We start from the raw sequence: 24,582 nt of genomic DNA on the forward strand, positions 1-24,582 counted from the left end.
GTATGTGTGCATCAGCGAGCACTTCACCATAGATAATCTTCTGAGAAATTGTGTCCGAACTAGGTGTTGAGATGTGTGCTCAAACAAAAGCGAACTTCTTCGGTGTCTTAAACTGTGCAGGACGATCAGAATATACCTTGGATCACTGCATTATATATTGATAATTTTTGTAACTGTTATTTGTACTTGAATAATTTATCAAGTGACGTGATTCATTGTGTGCAATTATTAATAGAAAGCCTCAAGGGAATGCAAGATCAAAAATGCGCCTTTTCTTCGAAGGTTCCCATCCATGAGAACAATTCTTTATCTCAGATGATGATTATCGTGTTAAGGGGAAATACAACTGAATAACCAATTTTTGCCTTCTCCACATGTAAGTATTGCTCCCTATAGTTAGCTGTCACTCTTCTATCGTAACAACGGGCTATCCACTTTGAGATTGAAAAGAATGAGAGGGCTGCACGAACAGATTATCAAGTATGTGACTCAGTGCCACTTTCTAATGTCACTTCCTGGAGGGAAGGAGTGGGATTCGTGCACCCGGAGATCTATATTGCGTGGAACAAGCAGGATTAACTACTGATCTCTGCTGTTTCTTGTCCATTATAATTTCTTTCAACTCTTCTGCAAATGTTGCCTTTAATTCAAAACAATTCCTCGCTGCTAATCGCAACTACTACATTTATTATCTAAGGACCGAAAATGTATATGTTGCTGAACATGTAAGAAACTAATTTTGCTGAAGGAGTTATTGTACTTGTAATATGCTTCACAAATAATGAAAATGCAGTGATTTCTCAACAAGTAACTTATAAAATATAAATAGTGTTTGGTGAAAAAGTAACAAACCTGTGTTTGGGGGTTATACACTAACATCCGCGCGCGGTATTTCGTACCTATCGTAAGAGGCGTCTAAAAGGGGACCCAGGGGTTCATAACTTGTGAGCGTGGATTGGCAACCACGAGGCCCTTAAGTGAGTCCTGGCATTGCTTCCACTTACTTGTGCCAGGCTCCTCATTTTCATCTACCCTATCGGACCTTCCTTCGTTAACTCTTGCCTTTCTTCCGATCCCGGTGGTATTACGATAGCGAAGCCTAGGGAGTCTTTCATTTTCACGCCCTTCGTGGCCCTTGTCTTCCTTAATTTTTTGAAGTGTCGAACCCCTTGCATTTTCCCCTCCGTTTAGTGTTAACAGAAGACGATTCCCCAGTTGTTCTTCTTCTTAAAATAATAATCACTACCACGACCACCTGTAAATACCACAGCTGCACAGCTTTCGGCTCTACCTCCAGACGATCAATGTCTGGATCTCAGTGAGTGTGAGAGCAGAATTTTGGCCTGAAGAATCATCTGACACTAGGAGGACATCCGACTTTAAATTCTGGGCTAAAACCCAAACTTAGTTAGCATAGCTCCAGCGACCCCAGAAATAACTGGCATAAGCTGGTTATATTTTTTTAAATGACGGGAATAGGAAACGGAAAGGTAAGGTTGTTTCCTTGACGAAACTTATCAGCTACACAGTACCGTACCTACAAAAGCTAGTGTTATACTAGTATCTTGTCTCCTTTTACGCTTTACGGGGGTGACTGGCGTAAATGTAAAACGATGATGATGATGGTGGTGGTGGTGGTGGTGGTGTTGGTGCTGGTAATGAGTACCGCTGGAATTTCTGTGACCTAAAAACGTCGGAAATTTGCATCCACTTATACCCTAAAAGAATATTGCCTAAACCTTGAACAATTGACAGATCAGAAATATTGTCTGAAACTTGCTTATCAGACCAGGAACTAACCGATTACGTTCTTATTGTTCAGTCCTTTCCATTTTGACAACCTGCTGTTTGCGAAACGTTTTACCGTCAATATATTTCTTAAGGAAGTGAAATAAAAATAAGAAAACACAAACAAAATCACTTGATATTATCGGTATACAACATGTAGATAATACTTGTAGAACGGCTAAAACTATTATAGGCTGATATTACCAGAAATATGCTCCTATACCGTTTTGAGTCAGATATGACGTAATGATAAAATATGGTAATACAATCATTTATATGATTTATATGTGTTCACAATGTGTAGAAATGTGTCTTTAGGCCCTAGGATCGATTCCCAGTGAGGTCAGGGACTTTTCCCTGGACCTGATGGCTGATCCGAGGTCCACTCAGCTTATGTGATTATTACAATTGAGGAGCGATCTGACGGTGATATGGCGTTCCCGGTCTAGAAAGCCGAGAACAACGGCGGAGAGGATTCGTCGCTTCGTAATCTGCGGGCCTTCGAGCTGAACAGTGGTCGCTTGGTAGGCCAAAGCTCCTCAGGGCTGTAGTGCCATGGATTTTAGCTTTTAGGATAAAAATATTACATGTCATAGAAATCCGATCCTTAATGATGACGATGATCATCGTCGTGGTGATTGTTGTTGTTGTTGTTGTTGTTTTAAGGGCCCGAACGTCTAAGTCATCCATCTCTGATAAAAAGCTAAGACACCCTTTAATTCCGTAGATGACACCTCTGCTCCATTTGAATCTGTTGAAGTCATTTTCGTTGACATTTTTTTTTTTTTTTTTTGGCTAGTGGCTTTACGTCGCACCGACACAGATAGGTCTTATGGCGACGATGGAATAGGAAAGTCCTAGGAGTTGGAAGGAAGCGGCTGTGGCCTTAAGGTACAGCCCCAACATTTGCCGGGTGTGAAAATGAGAAACTACGGAAAACCATTTTCAGGGCTGCCGACAGTCGGATTCGAACCCACTATTTCCCGGATGCAAGCTCCCAAGTGACTTTCAATAATTGTAGTTATTGATGATGATTGTTATTTAAAGAGGCCTAACGTCTAGGTCATCGGACCTAATTGTAGTTATTAAGAGTCCCAAGTTCCATTATTAGTAGCTGTCCTAAACTTTATTTCCTGCGGATTGTCCATACACGCTCCTATAAAATAAATTCCTACACCATTGTCGGACCTCGGATACCAGTTTTGAGGCCGAAACGAGTACAGTTACATTAATTCAGATATAGCAAAAATGTAGCTTACCAGACAAGTAAATAAATAAATAAATAAATAAATAAATAAATAAATAACTTGTACACCTAAATTTCATTGCCAGTTGCAAATGGGAGCACTCATATTTGTAATAAGCGGGCCTGATAGCTGAAAGATTCCATCGCTAGGGTTCCTCAACAATGGCACTGCTGTTTGAATATGGTCGATGTATGTGTGTCTTTCGGGGAAATTCGGATTCTTATGATGAGCGTAATAGCCGATTGGCACAGAGACTAGCTTCTCACCATTAAGGATGTGGTTCGAATCTTGACCAATGTTTGGAATGATTCTTTGGTTTGGATTTCAGGTAAAAATGGAGATTCTGTGCATGCGAATACGATGTGTATACTTGCTGGTATACTCACACCTTTGTGGTTCGAATTGCACCCAAAATTGCCTCGTAGGTTATGGTTGACATATTATTTTGTCATGCAAAAGCAGCAAGCTTGCTTGGTTTTTTTAACCAGTACAAAAAATTCACGGATTGCCTACATTTTTAGATGTTACAGCCTTTCTACTCCAAAGGTAGTGGTTTACCTCCTAATGTCATAACTGATACCAATCACCTTTAATTTGTTTATATTTTAGAACATAGAGATTTACACTAGTTGGAGTGCTAAGCTGTAAAATATTGCACAGTTCTATTACCGAAAAATGTAAGCTTAAAATGAATGTTTTGTAATATTAAATAAAGTTTCATAGCATGATGGGTGGTGAGTGTATAGTTTCCATACGTTTGGAATGGATAATAGCCTGCGGTTTCCTGTTACGCACTATTCCATTTACTGAGCGTTCGGTTTGGAAAATAATTCTATGTGAATGCAGCGAGGAGTCATCATAACAAAATATATATTATTCTTCATGCTTTGACTGTTCATTTGTTGGATCTTTGATGTCCTTCTTTCCTTCCTTCCTTCCTTCCTTCCTTCCTTCGATAGGATTAAGAGGCTCGTAAAATAACTCCTAGGCGACAATGTTTCTGATATATCGACGTCTCGAAAAACATTAAAGTAGTTAATGGGATGTAAAGTCACTAATAATAATAATAATAATAATAATAATAATAATAATAATAATAATAATAATACTTCATTATGGTTTGGTATGTATTTCGGACTGTACAACCATCGGAGAGAATTAATTTTTTGTTGTATTTGCGTCCAGTTTAATTTTCGTAACCAACAGACACTATTTTGTTAATACTTGTACCAGTGATTCCAAAATAAGATTAAAATTGACGATCACATTATTATTACTATTATTATTTATTTATTTATCTCACAGCGCTCAATTCGTAGGTTAGTATAAATGGACTGATAAATAATTATCAAGCACCGAGCTCGATAGCTGCAGTCGTTTAAGTGCGGCCAGTATCCAGTAATCGGGAGATAGTGGGTTCCGAGCCCCACTGTCGGCAGCCCTGAAGATGGTTTTCCGTGATTTCCCATTTTCACACCAGGCAAATGCTGGGGCTGTACCTTAATTAAGGCCACGGCCGCTTCCTTCCAATTCCTAGGTCTTTCCTATCCCATCGTCGCCGTAAGACCTATCTGTGTCGGTGCGACGTAAAGCTAATAACGAAAAAGAAATATCAAGCATATTCATGCATAAATTGATGTAACAATAGGCTATGTTCTAAAGTGTAGTTGAACTTCCGTTAAGGAACTTACATGATTCTGCAGTTGCTGAGATTCGAAAATTAATTATTTGACGATTGTTATTATTATTATTATTATTTTTTTTGCTAGGGGCTTTACGTCGCACCGACACAGATAGGTCTTATGGCGACGATGGGATAGGAAAGGCCTAGGAGTTGGAAGGAAGCGGCCGTGGCCTTAATTAAGGTACAGCCCCAGCATTTGCCTGGTGTGAAAATGGGAAACCACGGAAAACCATCTTCAGGGCTGCCGATAGTGGGATTCGAACCTACTATCTCCCGGATGCAAATTATTATTATTATTATTATTATTATTATTATTATTATTATTATTTTGTTTTATTTTATTTTTATTTTTATTCGTGGAAATTAGATGTATTAAACATACTTGGCGTCCTACTGTGAAAACATATAAAGTGTACAGTAAAAACAATCTTCGTACTAGATATCTAGGCCCTTGGAGAGTTGAAGGTAAAAGCTTCCACTATACATAACCTTGGAATTAAATTAGGTAGACACGAAAACATTATGCCTGGCCACTTTTGTGCTCATGAATTGAGCCGTTATTCATTGTTAGTGTATGCTGAGGGAACCTCAGAGCCATGTGCAACTCCAGAGGAGGAAATCTCCTTTATCAATTTTTCGAATTTATGACGGGGAATAGACCCCTTCATTCCGGGTTAATCTGGATTCTGACCCTCAAATTTGTTTTCTTTCACTCTGTAGAGGGTGGTAATATTTGCAGATACAAAGTACTAAGGAGGAAGTTTGGATCCTTTCTTGATGATGTGTTTTGTTTCCAGGGCGGTGGTGGCCGTTCTGCTGGCCGCCGGGCTGGATGTGAATGTGCGTACGGCGGGAGGAACAGCGCTCCACGAAGCGGCTCTTTGCGGGAAAGTAGAAGTGGTTCGCACCTTGCTGGATGGGGGAGTCGACCTAGGCATCACGGACTCGCAGCGCAACACCGTCATGGACCTGCTAGGACAATTCCCAGCGCACGTCACGCAGGATATCACCGCTATCATCAGGAGTAAGTCATATTCCTTGCAGATCACGATGCAGCACGGAAGGTCTTCTCCGCGAAACTCTCAACTGAGAAAAGAACATGCTGAGAGAGCAGACTCTATCATTAGCATCCACTAGGTTAGTTCAGCGTGTTGAGAGCAACCCGTGACGAGACGAGTGAGATCAAGGAAACCGCATTGTCCTATAAATTGGTTCCATTGGTTTCAAATAGACACAAGTAACGTATCTCATAAGTTCATCGCTTTTCTTCCATATCTTAGATCTGATTAATTATTCCAATAAAGACTCCCTATCAGGGAGATCTTGCAATAGCATTAAGACTTTCCAGTGATGTAAACATGTGCCTTTTCATGAAAAACTACTAATGTTCTCATCTTAAACATGGTGTTACAGATATTCAGTATTTTTAATTCCTTGCGTTTAAATATCAGGGACATCATGTGGTATCATCAGGCAGACTTATAATAAGCCTTATGAATGATTGTCAGAATTATGTTGGGACAAGAATGTAAATATTTTAATCGAAATGTTCTATTGATAAGCAGTCCTGCTCGTTGGCTGTATGATCAGCATATTGGCCTTCGGTTCAGAGGGCCTTCAGTTCGGTTCCTGGCCTTGTGGATTGTAACTGTGTCGAGTTAATTTCTGTAGCTCAGGACCTGGGTGTCTTGTTTCGGCTTAATACACATCTACAGTTCATAGAACACCCCACACTACTAACCACCACAGAACACGCAGTTGTGAATACTCCCGTCCGTAGAGGATTGGCACCAGGAAAGGCATCTGGCCGTAATACTGGATCAAATCCACACCAAGTACCAACCTCAAGAAATTGGGGAAAAGGCCAGGAATTATAAGAGTAGTCTATTTATAAGCTACTTTTTTAGATATAGGAAACATATGGTGGCAAAAGAAATGTTTGCAATGAAGTAAGATAGAATAAGATAGTAGCTACGAAATCAAAGAGGACATCAAAGATGTAATGTATGTATGTATGTATGTATGTATGTATGTATGTATGTATGTATGTATGTATGTATGTATGTATGTATGTATGTATGTCCAACACTTGTCCCGTTTTTCCAAGGGTTCGATCGGATGCTCTGCCTGACTTTAACCTCATCAGAGGACTTAATTATATAAAATGATTGACGTGATAGTCCGGCTCCATGGCTAAATTGTTAGCGTGCTGGCCTTTGGAAACAGGCGTCCCGAGTTCGATTCCCAGCAAGGTCGAGAATTTTAACCACAATTGGTTAATTCGCCTGGTACGGGGCTTGGTGTATGTGTCGTCTTCATCATAATTTCATCCTCATCATGACGTGCAGGTCGTCTACGAGCGTCAGATAAAAAGACCTGCACCTGGCGAGCCGAACTTGTCCTCGGACACATCCCGGCACTAAAAGCCATGCCATTTAATTTCATTGACGTGATGTATGATAGTAAAAAGGGAGAGAGTGAAACCCGGTGCCGACACATAGCCTACTCCTGTCAGATACCACCAAGGGGTCTGTTCAAGGCTTTACGGCACCATCCGACGGACGAATCACAATCACCAGCATCATATGCCCCCAAATCATATGAACATTGCGGGGAGGTTTGGAATTGAATCCAGACGTTTGGTACACGATCTGATGTTTAGAAATTGTATACCACCATCTCTCTCACCCTGCCGGCCAATATTCTGATGGTGATTTTTTTTTTTTTTTTTGACCAACGCGACTCCAACCGGCTAACCAGGGTGTCGTATAGACTTCATGCCGTAACGATCATGGCCACTAGGCAGGCATACAAGGACTAAGATCTAAGTAAATTAGGAAAAGTACAGAGCCCAAAAAGGTAAACCGAAATTTTTCATGAGTGGTAGAAAATAATTCTTCTCGTTATTTCAGCTAAGAATAACTAAACATAGAAGTAACATATTCATTTTTTAAATGCATCCTCTTCATTCTAAAAAAATATGAAGTGCACATTTAATATTTTGTCAGAGTAGATAACTAACATATCCCGATCACCATGGCGCTACAGTCGTACTGACTGATGGTTACTTGACGGGGGATAGGATAAAAACTGGTTTCCAACACGAACTTCCAATCCAATAATGCATTCGTGCCTGCGTCGAAGTTTGAACTGAGCATCTGTTAACGTTAACCTCTTGATCCGTGTAATGTAGTTGATAATTAGTTGAAGGAGCCTTAAACAAATAATAATTATTGTTCAGATTCTGTTGAAGTTTATAAATTCCAAGTTCGTAACTCTGAAGTCCTGTTTGACTTCAAGGTGTTCTCTTTCGTTCATGGGCCGATAATCTAGATGTTAGGCCCCTTTAAACAAGCATCACCATCTTAAGTCCTTTGCTTCATTGTGGCTTTGGTACTGTTCAGTTATGGAAAGCAGATATTACCAGTGATATACTGTCTTAACGGCATTCAACTAAAGTTCTCCTGTCAGCTAGTTACTATTTATTTGCTAAGACTTCGTTGCCGTTTACGATCACTTGTTTGAGAGTAATGCTCTAACTTGTATTCGTACTCCTCTACCTTGACTTCGTGATATTATCCGTTAGAATTTATCTGAGGAGATATACAAGCTGTGGTGGCTTTTTGTTGTTTTTAAAATATTTTCTATGGGGGTTCTCTGCTATTTTAGTCATTTAATATTCTGGAACAACGTTAAATACATCCTGAAGTTGTTAAGCGCTGCTCTTCTTTGTGCATAATATTTGTAATAGAGAACAACATGTTATTTGAATCTGAGCGTGATTTAAATCTTCGTAATCCATGTTAGTGGTTAGTGTGCTACGCAAGATACTTCCACCGTAGTTTAGTTTTTATATGGTGAATACAACAGGCAGTATGGGTTGCAACTGTTTCCAATACGTCTTTTAGCCCGAAGCCTAACTTGATCCCCAACGATTCCGCCTTCATGCGTCACTGAAGAGGCGTAGTAGGGAAACGAGTGATGTAGAATCATATTACTTTCTTCAGCAAGCCAAAAAATATTAGATATAAGTCTGCCAGAGCCCGTTGTAATGTATGTGTTAACAGCAAATGTAGTTAATTGGCAGTTGAATATAATAGGCGGTTATACAATCACCAATAATATTTATAAATTTCATAAGCACAGAGTAGGTTTTTTACCGGTCATTGCACATATTTTCTAAAATGGGTTTGTTTGTTTAATACCTGGTTTATTGAAAGTATAATTACAATGTGAGACGCATCTAACTTTCATTCAAATGCAAATATTATCGAATTTGACAAAATTAAAGGAAGGTATTTGACAAAATGTGTAATTCTCAAGCCAAATAAAGTATTCGCCGGATAAATATGCTTATAGCGCTCACCTAGTCTCGTACAGTGATATCATGGCCCTTTATCTCTTGATTTGGACTTGCTATCTTTATCAATTAATCAGTTAATGAACTATACTTGCCCTTATTCTACATGTCATGATTTTCTTCCCTTTTCTGAATAACGTCAGCTAAAGCGTTCCATCATTAAGTCCGTATCTGCTACATCCACTGTCTTCAAATAATTTAAGAATTCACTAGGATTGTGAAGGTGTTTAGATAATTCACAGAGGATTCCAGACTCAACTCTGAAAAGCTGAACAGTCTGATGAAAATATATGTACTATTTAGAATAAAATCAGACTATAGCGAACGATACTTCATAATTATTATGCAACTGGACAACTGATCAGCTAACAGACAACTAATTTCCTCACTGAGAAAACATTGCGTCTTGCTGATTAAAAAAAGGGAAGAAATTGGCGCGTACTACACTGATGAAATGTAGATGTCAGTAAGTGGCATTTGTTTGTATCTACGATTAATAATAATATTTTAATAATTACTATTATTATTATTTATTATTTTAATTTTTTAGCCAGCATGGGACTACTTAGTCAGGTTTATGGAGGTTTTTCTTCTTCTTGTAAGCTTCTTTCTGCTTCTGGAATCACTCTTCCTAGTCTCTGCTTGTTGATTTTTGTCTGTCGTCTAGTGTGTTTATCTTTCAATATGTTTAGTGTATTTGTTTTGTATTTTAGATCTTCTGTTGTAATATGCAACTCTCTCATGTCTTCTTTAAGTTCTGTGATCCAACTAATATTATTCTGACTCTTACTCTTCCATAATTTTTCTATTATTTTTCTACTGATTCTATTTTCTTGTGACCATATTAGATGCCCTAAGAATGATATTCGTTTCTGTTTCATTGTGCTAGTCATTGGTTCTGTTTCTTTATAAACTATCTCATTGGAAGCTAGTCTCCGGACACCGTTTACTTGATAATTTTTATTTAAACAGGTTCTCACTATTCTCCTTTCTAACTTGAGTACTCTATCTATTGCAACTGTGTGTCTTGTTTTGAATAATGCTTCACACGCATATGTAATTTGTGGCTGGGTGACTGTATTGTAGTGTTTCATTTTTGTTGCTCTTGAGAGACACTTTTTATTATAAGTATTCTTGGTAACATGCTGTGTTGTAACGAGTTTATCTGTTCTATTTTGCCATGCTGGTTTCTCGTTCAGGTTGTATGTGATTATTTCACCTAAATATTTAAATTTTTCTACAGTTCTTATTTCTTGGTCTCCCAGCTTAATTTTGTTTGCAAGCGGAGGCTGAGTCAGCATAATTTCTGTTTTTTTTTTTCAAATGAAATTTTAAAACCAATATTTTGAGCTATTTTCTGTAAAGATTTTATTTGTTGTTTTGTTTCCCGAATATCATTAGCCGAAGAGCTAGATCATCAGCAATTCCTAGACATTTCAAATATATGTTATAATTATGGGTTCAAATATTTTTCGAGTTGTTCTTGCACCATTCCCTCATAACGCACTCTAGTGCACAGTTAAAAAGGAGAGGTGACAATCCGTCACCCTGTCTTAAACCAGTTGTTACCAAGAATGGTTCAGAAAGTTCTCCTCTGAACTTAATTTTAGAAATCGTATTTGTTAGAGTAATTTCAATCAATTTGATTAGTTTTGGGTGAAGTCCCAAATGCCTTAACATTTTTAGTATTTTTTCTTGAAATCTATAAATGTTATTGAAAGAATATTGTTTCATTTTCTGGAATATGCAGTGACTAGCTTCAAAGTTATTATTCGTTCAGAGCAGCTTCTCCAGGGTCTGAAGCCTCCCTGGTATTCACCTAACTCTTGATCATGTTGTTCTTTAATCCGATTATACAGTATCTTAGAGAAAATCTTATACGTGCAGTCAAGGATGGAAATACCTCTATACTTGTCTGGATTACTTCTTTCACCTTTCTTATGAATTGGATTAATTATAGCTGTTGTCCATTGTTCTGGGAATTTTTCTGATTTCCAAATCTTCTGTAATCATATAGAGGGATGTCTGAGTTGCACTTTCGTCATATTTCCACATATCTGCAAAAACCTTCTTCTCCACACGCTTTATAGTTCTTCATTTCCTTAAACACTGTTTCAACTTGTTTTGCTGTAGGTAGGTTTATATTTTCTGGCTTAGTTTTTATCGGGATATTTGTATCAATTAATAAGAACTTTACAGATTCACCACTGTTCAAGAGTTTGTTGAATGCTTCCGCCATGATTTTTGCGTTTTCCTTATTGTTATGCGCTATTTTTCCATATTTATTTTTCTACATGATGTGGGGGGGGGAGTATTTTTTCAATTGTTTACCAAAGGCTTTGTAATCATCTCTAAAATTGGTTTTGTAATAATTTCCCTCAATAGCGTTTAATAAATCTTTTGACATTTTCTCTTAGTTCTTCTAATCGTTTGGGTGAATTCTTTTCTGACATTCTTGAGGTTCATGGCGTTTCCTTCTGTTCTGTGGGCTTGAAATTTCAACCAAGCTTGATGTCTTTCTTCATGCATTCTATCACAATCAGAGGTCCACCAGGATATCTTTTCCTTGGATTTTTGGATCTTCAGCATTCTGTTTAAGAATTGGTATTAGGTCATCGAAGTTATCTGTTAGTCTTGTAGTTCCTGTTCTTTGCCGATACTGGACATTCTGGATTGACTGATGAGGGTCGTATGTCCTTTTCTCTCCAACTCTTTCTTCTTAATGGAGTAAATTTAATCTAGATTTTAATTTATTGATTTGAACTAGTGCCTGTTCCCCTAAGAACTTTGTGGATTTCCTTGTGAATGAATTTGTCCATACATACTTGGTCTAGCTGCCATTTTCCTTTTGTCAAATCAGGATGTTTCCAAGTTTTAAGTTTGTGTGGTTTTCTTTAAAAATATGTAGATTTGGAGATTAGTCCATGGGTTCTGCAAGTTTCTATGAGTCTTTGGCCATTTCTGTTAGTATATTTATGAGTAGCCCACTTTCCTACTACATCTCGATACTTCTTTTACTTACTCAGTTGAATGTTAAAGTCCTCTGTAAGGATGTTGATGTTATTCATGTTTATTTTATTCATTGCCTGATTGAGGAGATCCCAGAAATTATCAACTTCTTGCAGAGTTTTTGTTAGGACATTTTTTTTCATTGCTAGGGGCATGAGTATTAATGATGGTGTAAAGTTTGTTTGTGGTTTGTAAAGTTAGAATTGCAGTTCTTGGTGAGATGGCTTTAAAATCAATTACGGAATCTATTATTTTCAATCCTGTACCAAACTGGGGGCAATGTTTCATGACCCTTTGCCTGGCTTCCCATTGTACATTCTATAACATTGAGATTCAAACGGATCTTCTGTTAAGTTTCTCATTTCTTGGAACCCTACCACAAGAATATTTTGCCTATGTAATTCATCTGTGAAGTTCTTGAGCTTTCCGGTTTTCAGTAAGGAGTTAATACTGTGCGTTGCAATGTCGTTAATATGCTTATGTGTGATTCTATGTTTGTATGTTTGGTTATATGTGTGTATTTTTGAGTGTTCAGATTCATTTTTGTCCTTTAGCCGACTACCCACCGAATCCGATATAGTCTTCTCCATCCTTAAGCTTGGATGGTTGAATTTTTTAGTAAAATAATTTTCCATATCTGACTATCAACGGTTATCAAACTTAAGTGGAGCAAGCTCCGATTTACAACTACGGTTGTTAGCCGCAGATAATAATATAATATAATATAATATAATATAATATAATATAATATAATATAATATAATATAATATAATATAATATAATATAATAATTGATTGATTGATTGATTGATTGATTGATTGATTGATTGATTGATTGATTGATTGATTGATTGTGCAGTATAAGGGACTGCACCATTTTCCATTTCTTTGGTCACATGATGCAACGTGGAGAATGGATTCTTAGAAACATATAATCCTTGCAAATGCTCCTAGGAAGAAGAAACGTGTATTATATTATTATTGTTTTGCTATTCGTTTATTTGTTTAACGTCGCACTAACTCATCGAAGGTTTTCAGCGATCCAAGGATGGAATAGGGCTAGGATTGGGAAGGTATCAGCCTAAATCAAGATACAACCCTATCATTTACCTGACGAGAAAATAGGAAAACAACGAAAATTTATTTTCAGAGCTTCTGACGGTAGGATTCGTACCCATCGTCTCCCGAATGCAAGCGTACAACGATGCTACCCGAACCGTGCAGCTAACTCTCTCGGTGATAATTATTTTGACCATTAGAATTTAAAAAAATATTTTGTAAATGATTTGACGTGGCTATTTCGTGGCTGTAATAACTGTTAAAGACGATGTGTTATAAGCCCTCTAAAATAGGAGAAAGGGCCAATGAATGAGGTGGGAGATGGGCCATGGAAGGGAAACTGAGATACTGCCTCGCAAGCATAAGACCGTCTGTATCAGAAGGGAACAGAATTTACCAAACGAGATCTGATATGAACGATGCAAAATAGGAGCCTGGCTAATGTAAGTGAAGGAATGATCTAATGTGGCAGTTTAGTTTGGCATGTCAATAAATGTAATTTATACATTATTTATGTTATTTCTTTGAAATATTGTTCAAAATACTCACCACCAGTGTCGGCAGAAACCCTACTCTTCATCCCTAAGATATTCTAAATCTTCAGTTTTTAAACATCATTTGAGTCTTAAGGTACATATTTTAATGTTTTTAATAAACGTTTTAGTTGTAGTTTTGGAACTCTTTTGTCTTTGGCAAACATGAAAGAATTAAATATTTGCGTTTTGTGTTTCAGAGCACCGGTCTGGTCCTGGCGACGAGGGTGACGCGGAACGGGAAGGCTCAGCGAATCCACTGCCTCCCATCCCGGTGCCAGACCCGTCACTGGGTAGCCCCTACGAGAACGTGAGAGTGTCCTCGCGAGCAAGAGGCACCTCGGGTGTTGACTCGTCCTCTCCTAGTACTTCGCCAACACACTGGGAATTCTACCACAACTCCAAGGCGCGGAGCGATGTGGGCGAGGAGCGACGTGTCTCAGGGACCTCTGCTTTGTCTGTGTAAGTAATTCACTTACCTCAAAATCGACCTCTTAATTTCCACGAGGTAGCCTACCAAAAGAGCATTCCTGAAACTAAAGATGATCATTTCAGTGGAGCAGCTCACGTAGCAATCTTCTAAACAAACAAAAAAACAAAACAAAAAAAACAAATAGCACTCAGCGGGTCTCGTGGACTGTACTGCACTACGGTAGTGTACTCTTCTAAGATTTAAATATCAAAATTTCTAAGGAGTCTTTACTTATATAATCTTCCTGAGTGCAGTTGGACTAGACAGAAGGGTGACTGAATGGATGGCTATATTTCTAGAAAATAGAACTCAGAGAATTAGAGTAGGTGAAGCTTTATCTGATCCCATAATCATTAAGAGGGGAATTCTTCAAGACAGTATTATTGGACCTTTATGTTTTCTTGTATATATAAATGATATGAGTAAAGAACTGGAATCAGAGATAAGGCTATTTGGCCATGATGTTATACTGTATAGAGTAATAAATAAGTTACTGGTTTGTGAGCAACTTCAAAATAACCTCGCTAATGTTGTGAGATGGACAGTAGACAATGGTGTTGATGATAAACAGGGTTAAAAGTCAGGTTGTGATTTTCACAAATAGGAAAAGTCCTGTCAGTTTTCATTACTGCGTTGATAGGGTTAAGGTTCCTTATGGGGATCATAGTAAGTACCTAGGTCTTAATATAAAGAAAGCTCTTCATTGGGGTAATCACATAAATGGGATGGTTATTAGGGTATTTAGGGGTTGTAGTAAGGATGTAAAGGGGAGGGCATATAAGTCTCTGGTAACCCCAACTAGAGTATGTTTACAGTGTACGGGACCCTCACCAGGATAACTTTATTCAAGAACTGGAAAAAATCCAAAGAAAAGCAGCTCAATTTGTTCTGGGAGATTTCCAACGAAAGAGTAGTGTTACAAAAATGTTGCAGAGTTGGTGCTGGGAAGACTTGGGAGAAAGGAGACGAGCTGTTTGACTGAGTTTTGTATGTTCCGAGCTGTTAGTGGAGAGATGGCGTAGAATGATATTAGAAGACGTATAAGTCTCAATGGTGTTTTTGAAAGTAGGAAAAACACGATATGAAGATAAAGTTGGAGATCAAGATGACAAATTGGGGCAAATATTCGATTATAGGAAGGGAAGTTAGGGATTGGAATAACTTATCAAGGGAGATGTTTAATATATTTCCAAATTCTTTCCAATCATTTAAGAAAAAGCTAGGAAAACAACAGCTAGGAAATCTGCCACCTGGGCGACTGCTCTAAATGCAAATCAATGGTGATTGATTGATTGATTGATTGATTGATTGATTGATTGATTGATTGATTGATTGATTGATTGATTGATTGATTGATTGATTGATTGATTGATTGATTGATTGATTGATTGATTGATTGATTGATTGATTGATTGATTGATTGATTGATTGATTGATTGATTGATTGATTGATTGATTGATTGATTGATTGATTGATTGATTGATTGATTGATTGATTGATTGATTGATTGATTGATTGATTGATTGATTGATTGATTGATTGATTGATTGATTGATTGATTGATTGATTGATTGATTGATTGATTGATTGATTGATTGATTGATTGATTGATTGATTGATTGATTGATTGATTGATTGATTGATTGATTGATTGATTGATTGATTGATTGATTGATTGATTGATTGATTGATTGATTGATTGATTGATTGATTGATTGATTGATTGATTGATTGATTGATTGATTGATTGATTGATTGATTGATTGATTGATTGATTGATTGATTGATTGATTGATTGATTGATTGATTGATTGATTGATTGATTGATTGATTGATTGATTGATTGATTGATTGATTGATTGATTGATTGATTGATTGATTGATTGATTGATTGATTGATTGATTGATTGATTGATTGATTGATTGATTGATTGATTGATTGATTGATTGATTGATTGATTGATTGATTGATTGATTGATTGATTGATTGATTGATTGATTGATTGTGCAGTATAAGGGACCGCACCATTTTCCATTTCTTTGGTCACATGATGCAGAGAATGTATTCTTAAAAACATGCTCCCCTCTTGCGATGAAAACATTTTCCATAATTACTGGATGGAAGTTCCACTTAGAAGTAGGCCCTACACTTAACGCCACAAGGAACATCCAGTTTTTGGCGATCACTTCTAATGAACCAGACTGCTTCCGTTATCCCAGAAAAATTCAACATAAGGTATTCACAGTGGGACAATCAGTTTTCACAAAACTTTTTAAAAAATCAAACTTTATTCGAAGCAATATGTCCCAGCGCCAGTTCTGGAGCTCTTTTACAGTCTGACTGCTCAGATTTAAAAATATAAAATCTAAAGTCCTAGTCGTTGCCAACTTGCACAGGTAGCAATATATACCCATTTAGCACGAAAATGAATCGGATCCCTAATGTACGCTGCAATTTTCGTGGAATAGTCGTGTCAAAATTGGAATATTTTAAATGCTCCGTTATAAGCATAAACGTGTGCTGCAGCATGGTTATTCTTAATTAAACATGTCTTACTTTGCTCTTTCCATGGGACTTGAACGATTTTCAGTCAATCGTGTTTTACGATAAAAAGTGTACAAGTGAAAATAATCGTGCATTTCAGCCACACGACGTAAATTGATGTTCATTAATACTATTTATACATGAATGATATGAAATGGTAAACATAACGAGAAACTTTTTCCATGCCACCTTCTCTTTATAGTCTCTTCTTATTGCCGCATTATTTTTAATACGGACGCTCAAATTATTGAACAGTACATTCGGTGTGGTTTCGTTAACAACGAAGAAACGCGTCTTTCCGTAGAAAAAAATAATTCTGTTAAGAATTTTCGACGAACTCCATTCAGTACGAACTTGGAACGCACGTTTTGAAATTTTAACACCTTAAAAGCCGGACTTTGGGAGGCGTAGAAGTCTACAGAGCAAGCTCTTGTTTTAGGTAAGACCTGTCACAAAACTTCCATCAAAATATCACATGGCGAGTAGAATATAAAAGAATATGAGCAATCGTATACGGAACAAAGACAACTAATGTAGCTTCATAATGAGCAGATAGTATGACACGGAACATTTGAGAGCTGAAGATTAATTAGTAGATATTGTCAACAACTTTAAATTTTTGTTGGCTTCATTTCCTGAGACAATGCCATAAATTAAGAAATCAGCTATAGAATACAAGTAGCTTCAAAAGTTTACCACTCCGTTCATCAGATACTTTGAGATAGATGATTTCTAAAGGCTACTAGAATTACCTTCTGTAAACCATATCTTGTTGGGATCTTGACCTGACAGCCGATTGGCACTATCACTAGCTTCTCATCTAGGCGACGTCCGGCTCCGTGGCTAAATGGTTAGCGTGCTGACCTTTGGTCACAGGGCTCCCGGGTTCGATTCCCGGCAGGGTCGGAAATTTTAACCATCATTGGTTAATTTCACTGGCACTGGGGCTGGGTGTATGTGTCGTCTTCATCATCATTTCATCCTCATCACGACGCGCAGTTCGCCTACGGGTGTCAAATCGAAAGACCTGCACCTGGCGAGTCGAACTTGTCTTCGGACACTCCCGGCACAAAAAGCCATACACCATTTCATTTTTTTCATCTAGGCGACCGCGATTCGAATACCGGCTAGTGGACGCGAAATTTTGAATTCAAAGGTAACGTCCGTGTGGTTTGGATTACACATAAAAGTGCAGATCCCATGGCTATGATCACGATATCAACAGATTTAAAAAATGTTTGCTTTCCATTCCTGACCTGTGGTTTAGAAACTGCTAATTGACTGACCAGCTAACAGTTGTTGGGTGGCAGCTTAAATGAAGTTCCTCCGTTCTGGTCTATGAAGGACAAAAACGTATTTTATTTATTTTCCTAATCCGTTTATGCTCCAGGGTTGGGTTTCCCTCAGACTCAGCGAGGGATCCCACGTCTACCGCCTCAAGGGCAGTGTTCATGAGCTTGAGACTTTGGGTCGTTGATACAACTGGGAAGGAGGACCAGTACCCCATCCAGGTGGCCTCACCTGTTATGCTGAACGGGGGCGTTGTGGGAGGATAGGAAGATTGGTGGAGATTGTAGGGGGAAGGAAGTGGCCGTGGCCTTAAGTTAGGTACTATCCCGGCATTAGCCTGGAGGAAGACTACTTTGAGGATTGCTGTGGTGGGAATCGAACCCCCCTTTATTCAATTGATCTCCCGAGGCCGATTGGACCCCGTTCCAGTCCTCATACCACTTTTCAAATTTCGTGGCAGAGCCGGGAATCGAACCCGGGCCTCCGGGGGTGGCAGCTAATCACACTAACGACTACACCTCAGATGCGGACTAAGAACGTATTTTTTTAAAATACGAGGAACAACGACTGCAACTCCGTTCGGAAAGGAAACTGATGAAAACATTAGAATGAAAAGACTGCAATTGTATGATTACATGTGGAGGATGGCTTCAATAGGATCCCAAGAAAATATTTTGAAGTAAGTCCCAGAGGCGAAAGGTTGTTGATAATTGTTGTTTAAGTGGGTCTAAACATCTAGATGATCGGTTAGAAGCAAACTTTCTTGAGCGCAGGTGGCCTAACATTTTTTTTTGTTGTGTGATCTTCATATGTAATAAATTTCATATTATTCCGTATTGAAGAGCAATATAATGTAACACAAAAGCTAAAAAGTTTCCACCATTTCAGTACTTATTTGTTGTTACCTGAAAAAAGTTACATGTTTTTGAAACTAGTTTCGGTCTTGTTAGAGACCATCAGTCAAAATTGTAAAGGCAAGACATGAATTATACAATTTATGAAATTAGAGTGTGCTGTTGACATTCGGTGCAAAATAAGTAAAGAGTTGAATGATAAAACACTCATCACGATCACACTTCTCAACTTTTTCTTCCAATTTGAAGAATGCACCTCCCAAAAGACTCCGTCAAACACTTAAAATACTAGCACTTGAAGAATTTTCCCAAATTCAGTTCAGCTGAAACAAGTGTGAACAGAATAATGTTGATGGGTAAGTGTTGAGGTGTTCATTTGTTTTAACCATGAAAAGTTTGAAAGAGAAAAAAGCAAAGAAATAGAATAGAGCTGAGTTGTAAATGGGAGGAGGAAGAGAAAGGAGGTAAGGTGGGGCTGAGGGATGTGGTATGGTGGGTGATTGCCGGAGGGAGTATGGATGCAAATAAAAATGGGGGTTTAGATTAATTTTGTTTTTATTGAAAATATAAATTAATAAATCAGATAAATGGTTTGATTTTTCCGATATCTCATTAAGGTTGAAATTGGGATTAAAGTATTGATCCAGGTGGATGAAATAATTTTCAAAGCAGAGAGCCCTTCCTTATTAACCATTTTTGAGATTTTCAGATCTTGATCAATATTTGTGAATTTGTGGTTTGAGTCCATCATATGCTTTCCCATAGCTGAAAATCTATTATACTTGCATGAATGTACATGTTCTAAATTGATCTATGAACCGGACGAGTTGTCCGTTCGGTTAGGGGCGCGCAGCTGTGAGCTTGCATCTGGGAGATAGTGGGTTCGAACCCCACTGTTGGCAGCCCTGAAGATGAGTTTCCGTGTTTCCCATTTTCACATCAAGCAAATGCTGGGGCTGTGCCTTAATTAAGGCCACGGACGCTTCCTTTCCACTCCTAGGCCTTTCCTATCCCATCGTCGGTGGGACGTAAAGCCAATTGTAAAAAAATGATCTATTAATTCCTATTTTCAATAAAAAGAAATTAAGAAGACCGCCTGGATGAGCTACTGGTCGTACTCCTCAGTTGTATCCCCGACCCTAACTCTCATACTCCAGAACAGTGCCCTGAAGGTGGTAGAGGTGGGATCCATCGCTGAGTCCGAGGGAAAAACAAAACTGAAGGGTAAACGGATTAAGAATAGGAGGGACGAGAAATTATTTTGTAACACACTTGCTTTATATATTTTTCCCAGCAACATGGCGATCCACCTAATGGGCAGTCGGGATTGACTGTTAGGCTGTCTGTGGCGTGGTTTAAGACCGCGTGATATTATAGGGAAACAAATTTCCAAAGTCATGGAGAAGATATGTACAAACTGATGTTAGATAATGAATGAGTCGACAGTCGTTCATGGACAGGGCAAATTAAAATGCTCATATTCACTCACGGCTTGCTGCAGTGATGAATATGATGATGATGGTTATTGTTATAATTAGATAAAAGATCCTTCAAGCAAGTAACTCAATGTTGAAAACATCGTAGGCATATGAGCTACGAATTTTAGGGAAACAAAATATAATGAAGTATTAGAATATATTCTTTATTCATTCCTAAAGATTACAATCCTTTTTTTTTTGACCCTAGGCGGACCAAGCTTTTTTTTTTTTTTTTTGGTAACACGCTGGACCAAGGGAGGGCTAAATAATGTCCACCATTATATTTTACCCATATGGTTGTATTTACAATTTTTGCATAAGTATTGGCTCTTATTAAGTGAATTAAGTAAGAAATGTTGTATAATAAGAAACGAGTACATAATTTAAATATATGATATAAATTAATTTATGAAGGTTAATACTTGAATCAATTCTTACTCAGTATTCACATCTTCATTCAGATTCATCCTCCTCAGTCTCACACTCATAGCATGTTTGTCTTTTGACTGTATTTTCTGCAAATATACAAGTTGAATTTTCCACAAACAATAGTCGTTTTTACGAATTTGTTTAGTTTTTTACACTTGGTATGACACTCTTTGCTACATGTATGGTACCTCCCATTCCCTAATGGCTGCTGCTGATTCTACGTTGTTTTGGTGATTTTCTTCTTGAGGATGGCTTCCATTGACATGATTATGTTGTTCCGCAATCCAATTATGTTTGCAGCGCGATGTTCCACATTTGGTTGTAACATACGTTTATAACTTCAAATAATTAAAAAATCGTTACAAGGTAGACCAGAGGAGGGCCATTTTGTGACCTCTTCGAAATTTAGTCCACATAATTAATTTTTCAACCAAAAAAACTTCATTGTCCTTATCGAATCGTTAACTTTATACTATTTCTGACACAAAATGAGAACACTATGGTGAGACAAAGACAAAGTCACCTCCGTACAGGCCATGAAGGCCTCCACCATTGTTAACCGTGGCACGTGATGGGGTAGAGTGGCTAGCTCTACGTCCGGCCGCCTTTGCCCCTAGGAATTAATCTGGTACTCATTTTTGGTGTAGGCTGAGTGAACTTCAGGGCCATATGCCCCTCCGGAAGTGGAGATCTCGTTTCTTAAATTTTACGACTTCCTGACGGGGATTCGAACCCCACGTCCTTCCGGGCAAACCGAGCACGCCTTTACCGCTTCGGCCAGGCAGCCCCTACTATGGTGAGAACATGTTCTATACTATAATAGTAATAGTTCTATTAAAACGTGTGGACATAAATTGACTCTCCCTTGATTCACGTAGGGTTAATCATCATTATCCGGTGGATAGATTAGCAGTTTGCCCTTTTCTACCACTACGAGCGCTAATTTGAAGCTCTTGTAAGTACGTTCGCTGTGGACATTTAAAAAAAATTAAAAAACTCCTGAAGGTATTGAACCAAGGAGCATATTTCAGAAATAATTATGTAAATAATTTAATTTATATAGGATTTGAATTATAATTGAAACGAGTAAAGGGACAAGCGATTTTAGGCTGCTTTTCCCGAACTACATTTAGGCCGGAAGTAGTTTTTCTTTTACTTTGGCTCACAATTTGAATCCTGTCCGGGCCTTTTATCCCTTCATCTTTTGGCACTATTGAGGAAATTGCTACGTTTTTCGTAGTATTCGGACCGCTACTTTCCCTGCTAAGAAATGTTTTCAGCATTAAAAAGCAAGAGGCCTAACTCTCGAGGTGAGAAGAACAAGAGTTGACTATAGAAGGTCAGATAGGAAAAAATGGAAGTGAGCAGCCTGGCACAAATAAGTGCAAGCAATTTCAGACTCACTTAGGAAGCCCGTTTAGTCATCTCTTAGGACAGAAAGGGCTACCACAATCTACAGGGGTTAAATGTTGATGGTGGTGGTGGTGATGATGGTTACTAACATCTTGTGGCTAACATATAACCGACATTGGAGTGCGGCTTTGGAGGATTGGTACCAAATCTTCTGAATCGTATAGGGTTCTGAGACAGAGAAGTCATTGCCATGCATTTAAATGCGCGATTTCTTATGCTAATGGTTTGACGTCGCACACCAACTCGGACAGGTGTTTTGGCGACCATGGGCTAGAAGAGGGATAGAACTGGGAAAAAAGTGACCGTGGCCCGCAAGTGCCTGGTGTTAAAATTAGGAAACAAAGAAAAACCGTCATAGGGGTTCGAATCTACCATCTCCCGAATTCAAAGTAACAGTTGCAGGCCCCAAACCGCGCAACGATGTCGTTCGTTAAATGTATTTCTTCGTGTAAAAGAGATAATCTATTGCACCTATGTATGAGTTTATACTTCGTTAGTTCGGTACACCACATCATTAATGGAGAACGAACAGAGGGGTTGTCTGTGTGACTGGTGGTAACTAGAAAAGTTGATTTGTTGTTATAAGAAGAAAAAGAACAAGATGAACGACTTGAGTTGTGAAATAATTAGCTATTATTCGCGCTTGGGCTGGAATCAGTTCTCGAGCCAGCGGTTTGGAAGGCTGTCGTCTACCCCGGTGTCCACAACAGCCGCCGCACTGTTACGTACAACTAATTAAAATATGAAAATTTAACGTTATGTGCAGGTAAAAGCGTTTACCTTATTGGTGCTGCTTAAACCTCACAAGCTAACAGTTTTCAACTTTTCTCGTAAGTAAGCAGCGAGTTCTAAAATTACAGGTTGAGCTAACAGTACAGTAGCAATCATGTGTAAGCCGTACTTCAACGAGAAAGAAAAGCACGTAAGGCTGCTTTTGGTGGTCAAAAACTAAAACACTTTTAACTTCTATCAACATTTCATGTTGGGACATTTTTATATTATTGTATTCCCTCAATAAAAATCCACAATTCTAGCCCTTCAGGCAAACAATTCAGTGTTGAAAACATCCTTGGGATATGAGCTGTTTGCCCTTTTCTACCATTACGAGCGTTAATGTGAGTCAATGCAGAGTTTCACTTAAGCCCTATAACTACATTCGGAGTGGACATTTAAAAAAAATCAAGAACTTCTGAGGGTTATTGAGCCAAGGAACACATTACAGAAATAATTATGTAAATAAGTTAATTTGGATAGGATTTGAATCATAATGAAAACGAGTAAACATACAAGCGATTTTATGCTGATTTTTCGGAACTACATTTAGAACGCAGGTGAGTTTCGAAATTTTCTTTTTACTCTGATAGATCTACCCAAGACTTCCAATTTGAAACCTTTCCGGGCTCTGTATCTCTTCAAGTTTCGGCACAATTGAGCAAATTGCTTAATTTTATGTTTTTCTTAGCTTGTCTGCTAAGAAATGTTTTCAGCATTAAAAGTATGCTTTAATATTATAATCATTTTACAGTAAAGACTAGGTCGGACAGAATCAAGATCGAAACCTTCTAGATTATGTGAAAATGGAGGTTACCCGTGATCATAGTTACATCAAGGCTGGGGTGGTTTGGATAACAAAAAAAAAAAAAAAAAAAAAAAGCGTGTTCCAGTGAAGTGTACGGAGTGTCAGACCAAGGCAAAGAAGACCGAAATAAATTGAAGAAGGAGGTGACATGTTAATGCAATACAGAGGAGTACTTCACGGAGCTATATGATTGATATCTATGCTACGTTTTTTTTTCTACTTGCTTTACGTCGCACCGACACAGATAGGTCTTGTGGCAACGATGGGACAGGGAAGGGCTAGGAGTGGGAAGGAAGCGGCCGTGGCCTTAATTAAGGTACAGCCCCAGCATTTGCCTGGTGTGAAAATGGGAAACCACGGAAAACCATTTTCAGGGCTGCTGACAGTGGGGTTCGAACCTACTGTCTTCCGAATACTGGATAGCGGCCGCACTTAAGCGACTGCAGCTATCGAGCTCGGTATATATGCTACGATAACACTTCTGTTAACGACTGCGTATTGTAACATACGTTTGAAAATCAAAACGCTGAATTCTCGTTCAATTTCTTATTTCTTTCACATCTTGCGACTGCCAGGAAACCGGGTTTTACAAATAGTGATAAGGAATCTTGGAAAGAAGATAAGACACTGGATCGACGAAATTCTGCAAGATCTCAAAGCAGTTGGACTCGAGATAGCAGATGCAGAGAGCAAAAATAAAATGAACACCTTTCTTAAGACTCACAAATTTTCAGCAGAAATGGCACATAGAAGAGCTATAGCGATTTCAGACGAGAAAATTACGATCGGAAGGGTGCCTTCGTAGCTCAGACGGCAGTGCGCCGGCCTCTCACTGCTGCGT

The 24,582-nt window shown here is 38.3% G+C and overlaps 1 protein-coding gene across 1 annotated transcript in view; it reads left to right on the forward strand.

Moving 5' to 3' along the window:
- Nucleotides 1-24,582, forward strand: part of LOC136866023 (ankyrin repeat and SAM domain-containing protein 1A) — an 878,495-nt gene that overhangs the window by 419,507 nt on the left and 434,406 nt on the right. The window contains exons 6-7 of the mRNA XM_067142633.2: nt 5,517-5,743; nt 13,881-14,142. Of these exons, the coding sequence (XP_066998734.2) occupies nt 5,517-5,743; nt 13,881-14,142 (489 nt within the window). The remainder of the gene's footprint in view (nt 1-5,516; nt 5,744-13,880; nt 14,143-24,582) is intronic.

The sequence above is a fragment of the Anabrus simplex genome, chromosome 3, assembly GCF_040414725.1.
Source record: "Anabrus simplex isolate iqAnaSimp1 chromosome 3, ASM4041472v1, whole genome shotgun sequence".
Taxonomy (NCBI): Eukaryota; Metazoa; Arthropoda; class Insecta; order Orthoptera; family Tettigoniidae; genus Anabrus; species Anabrus simplex.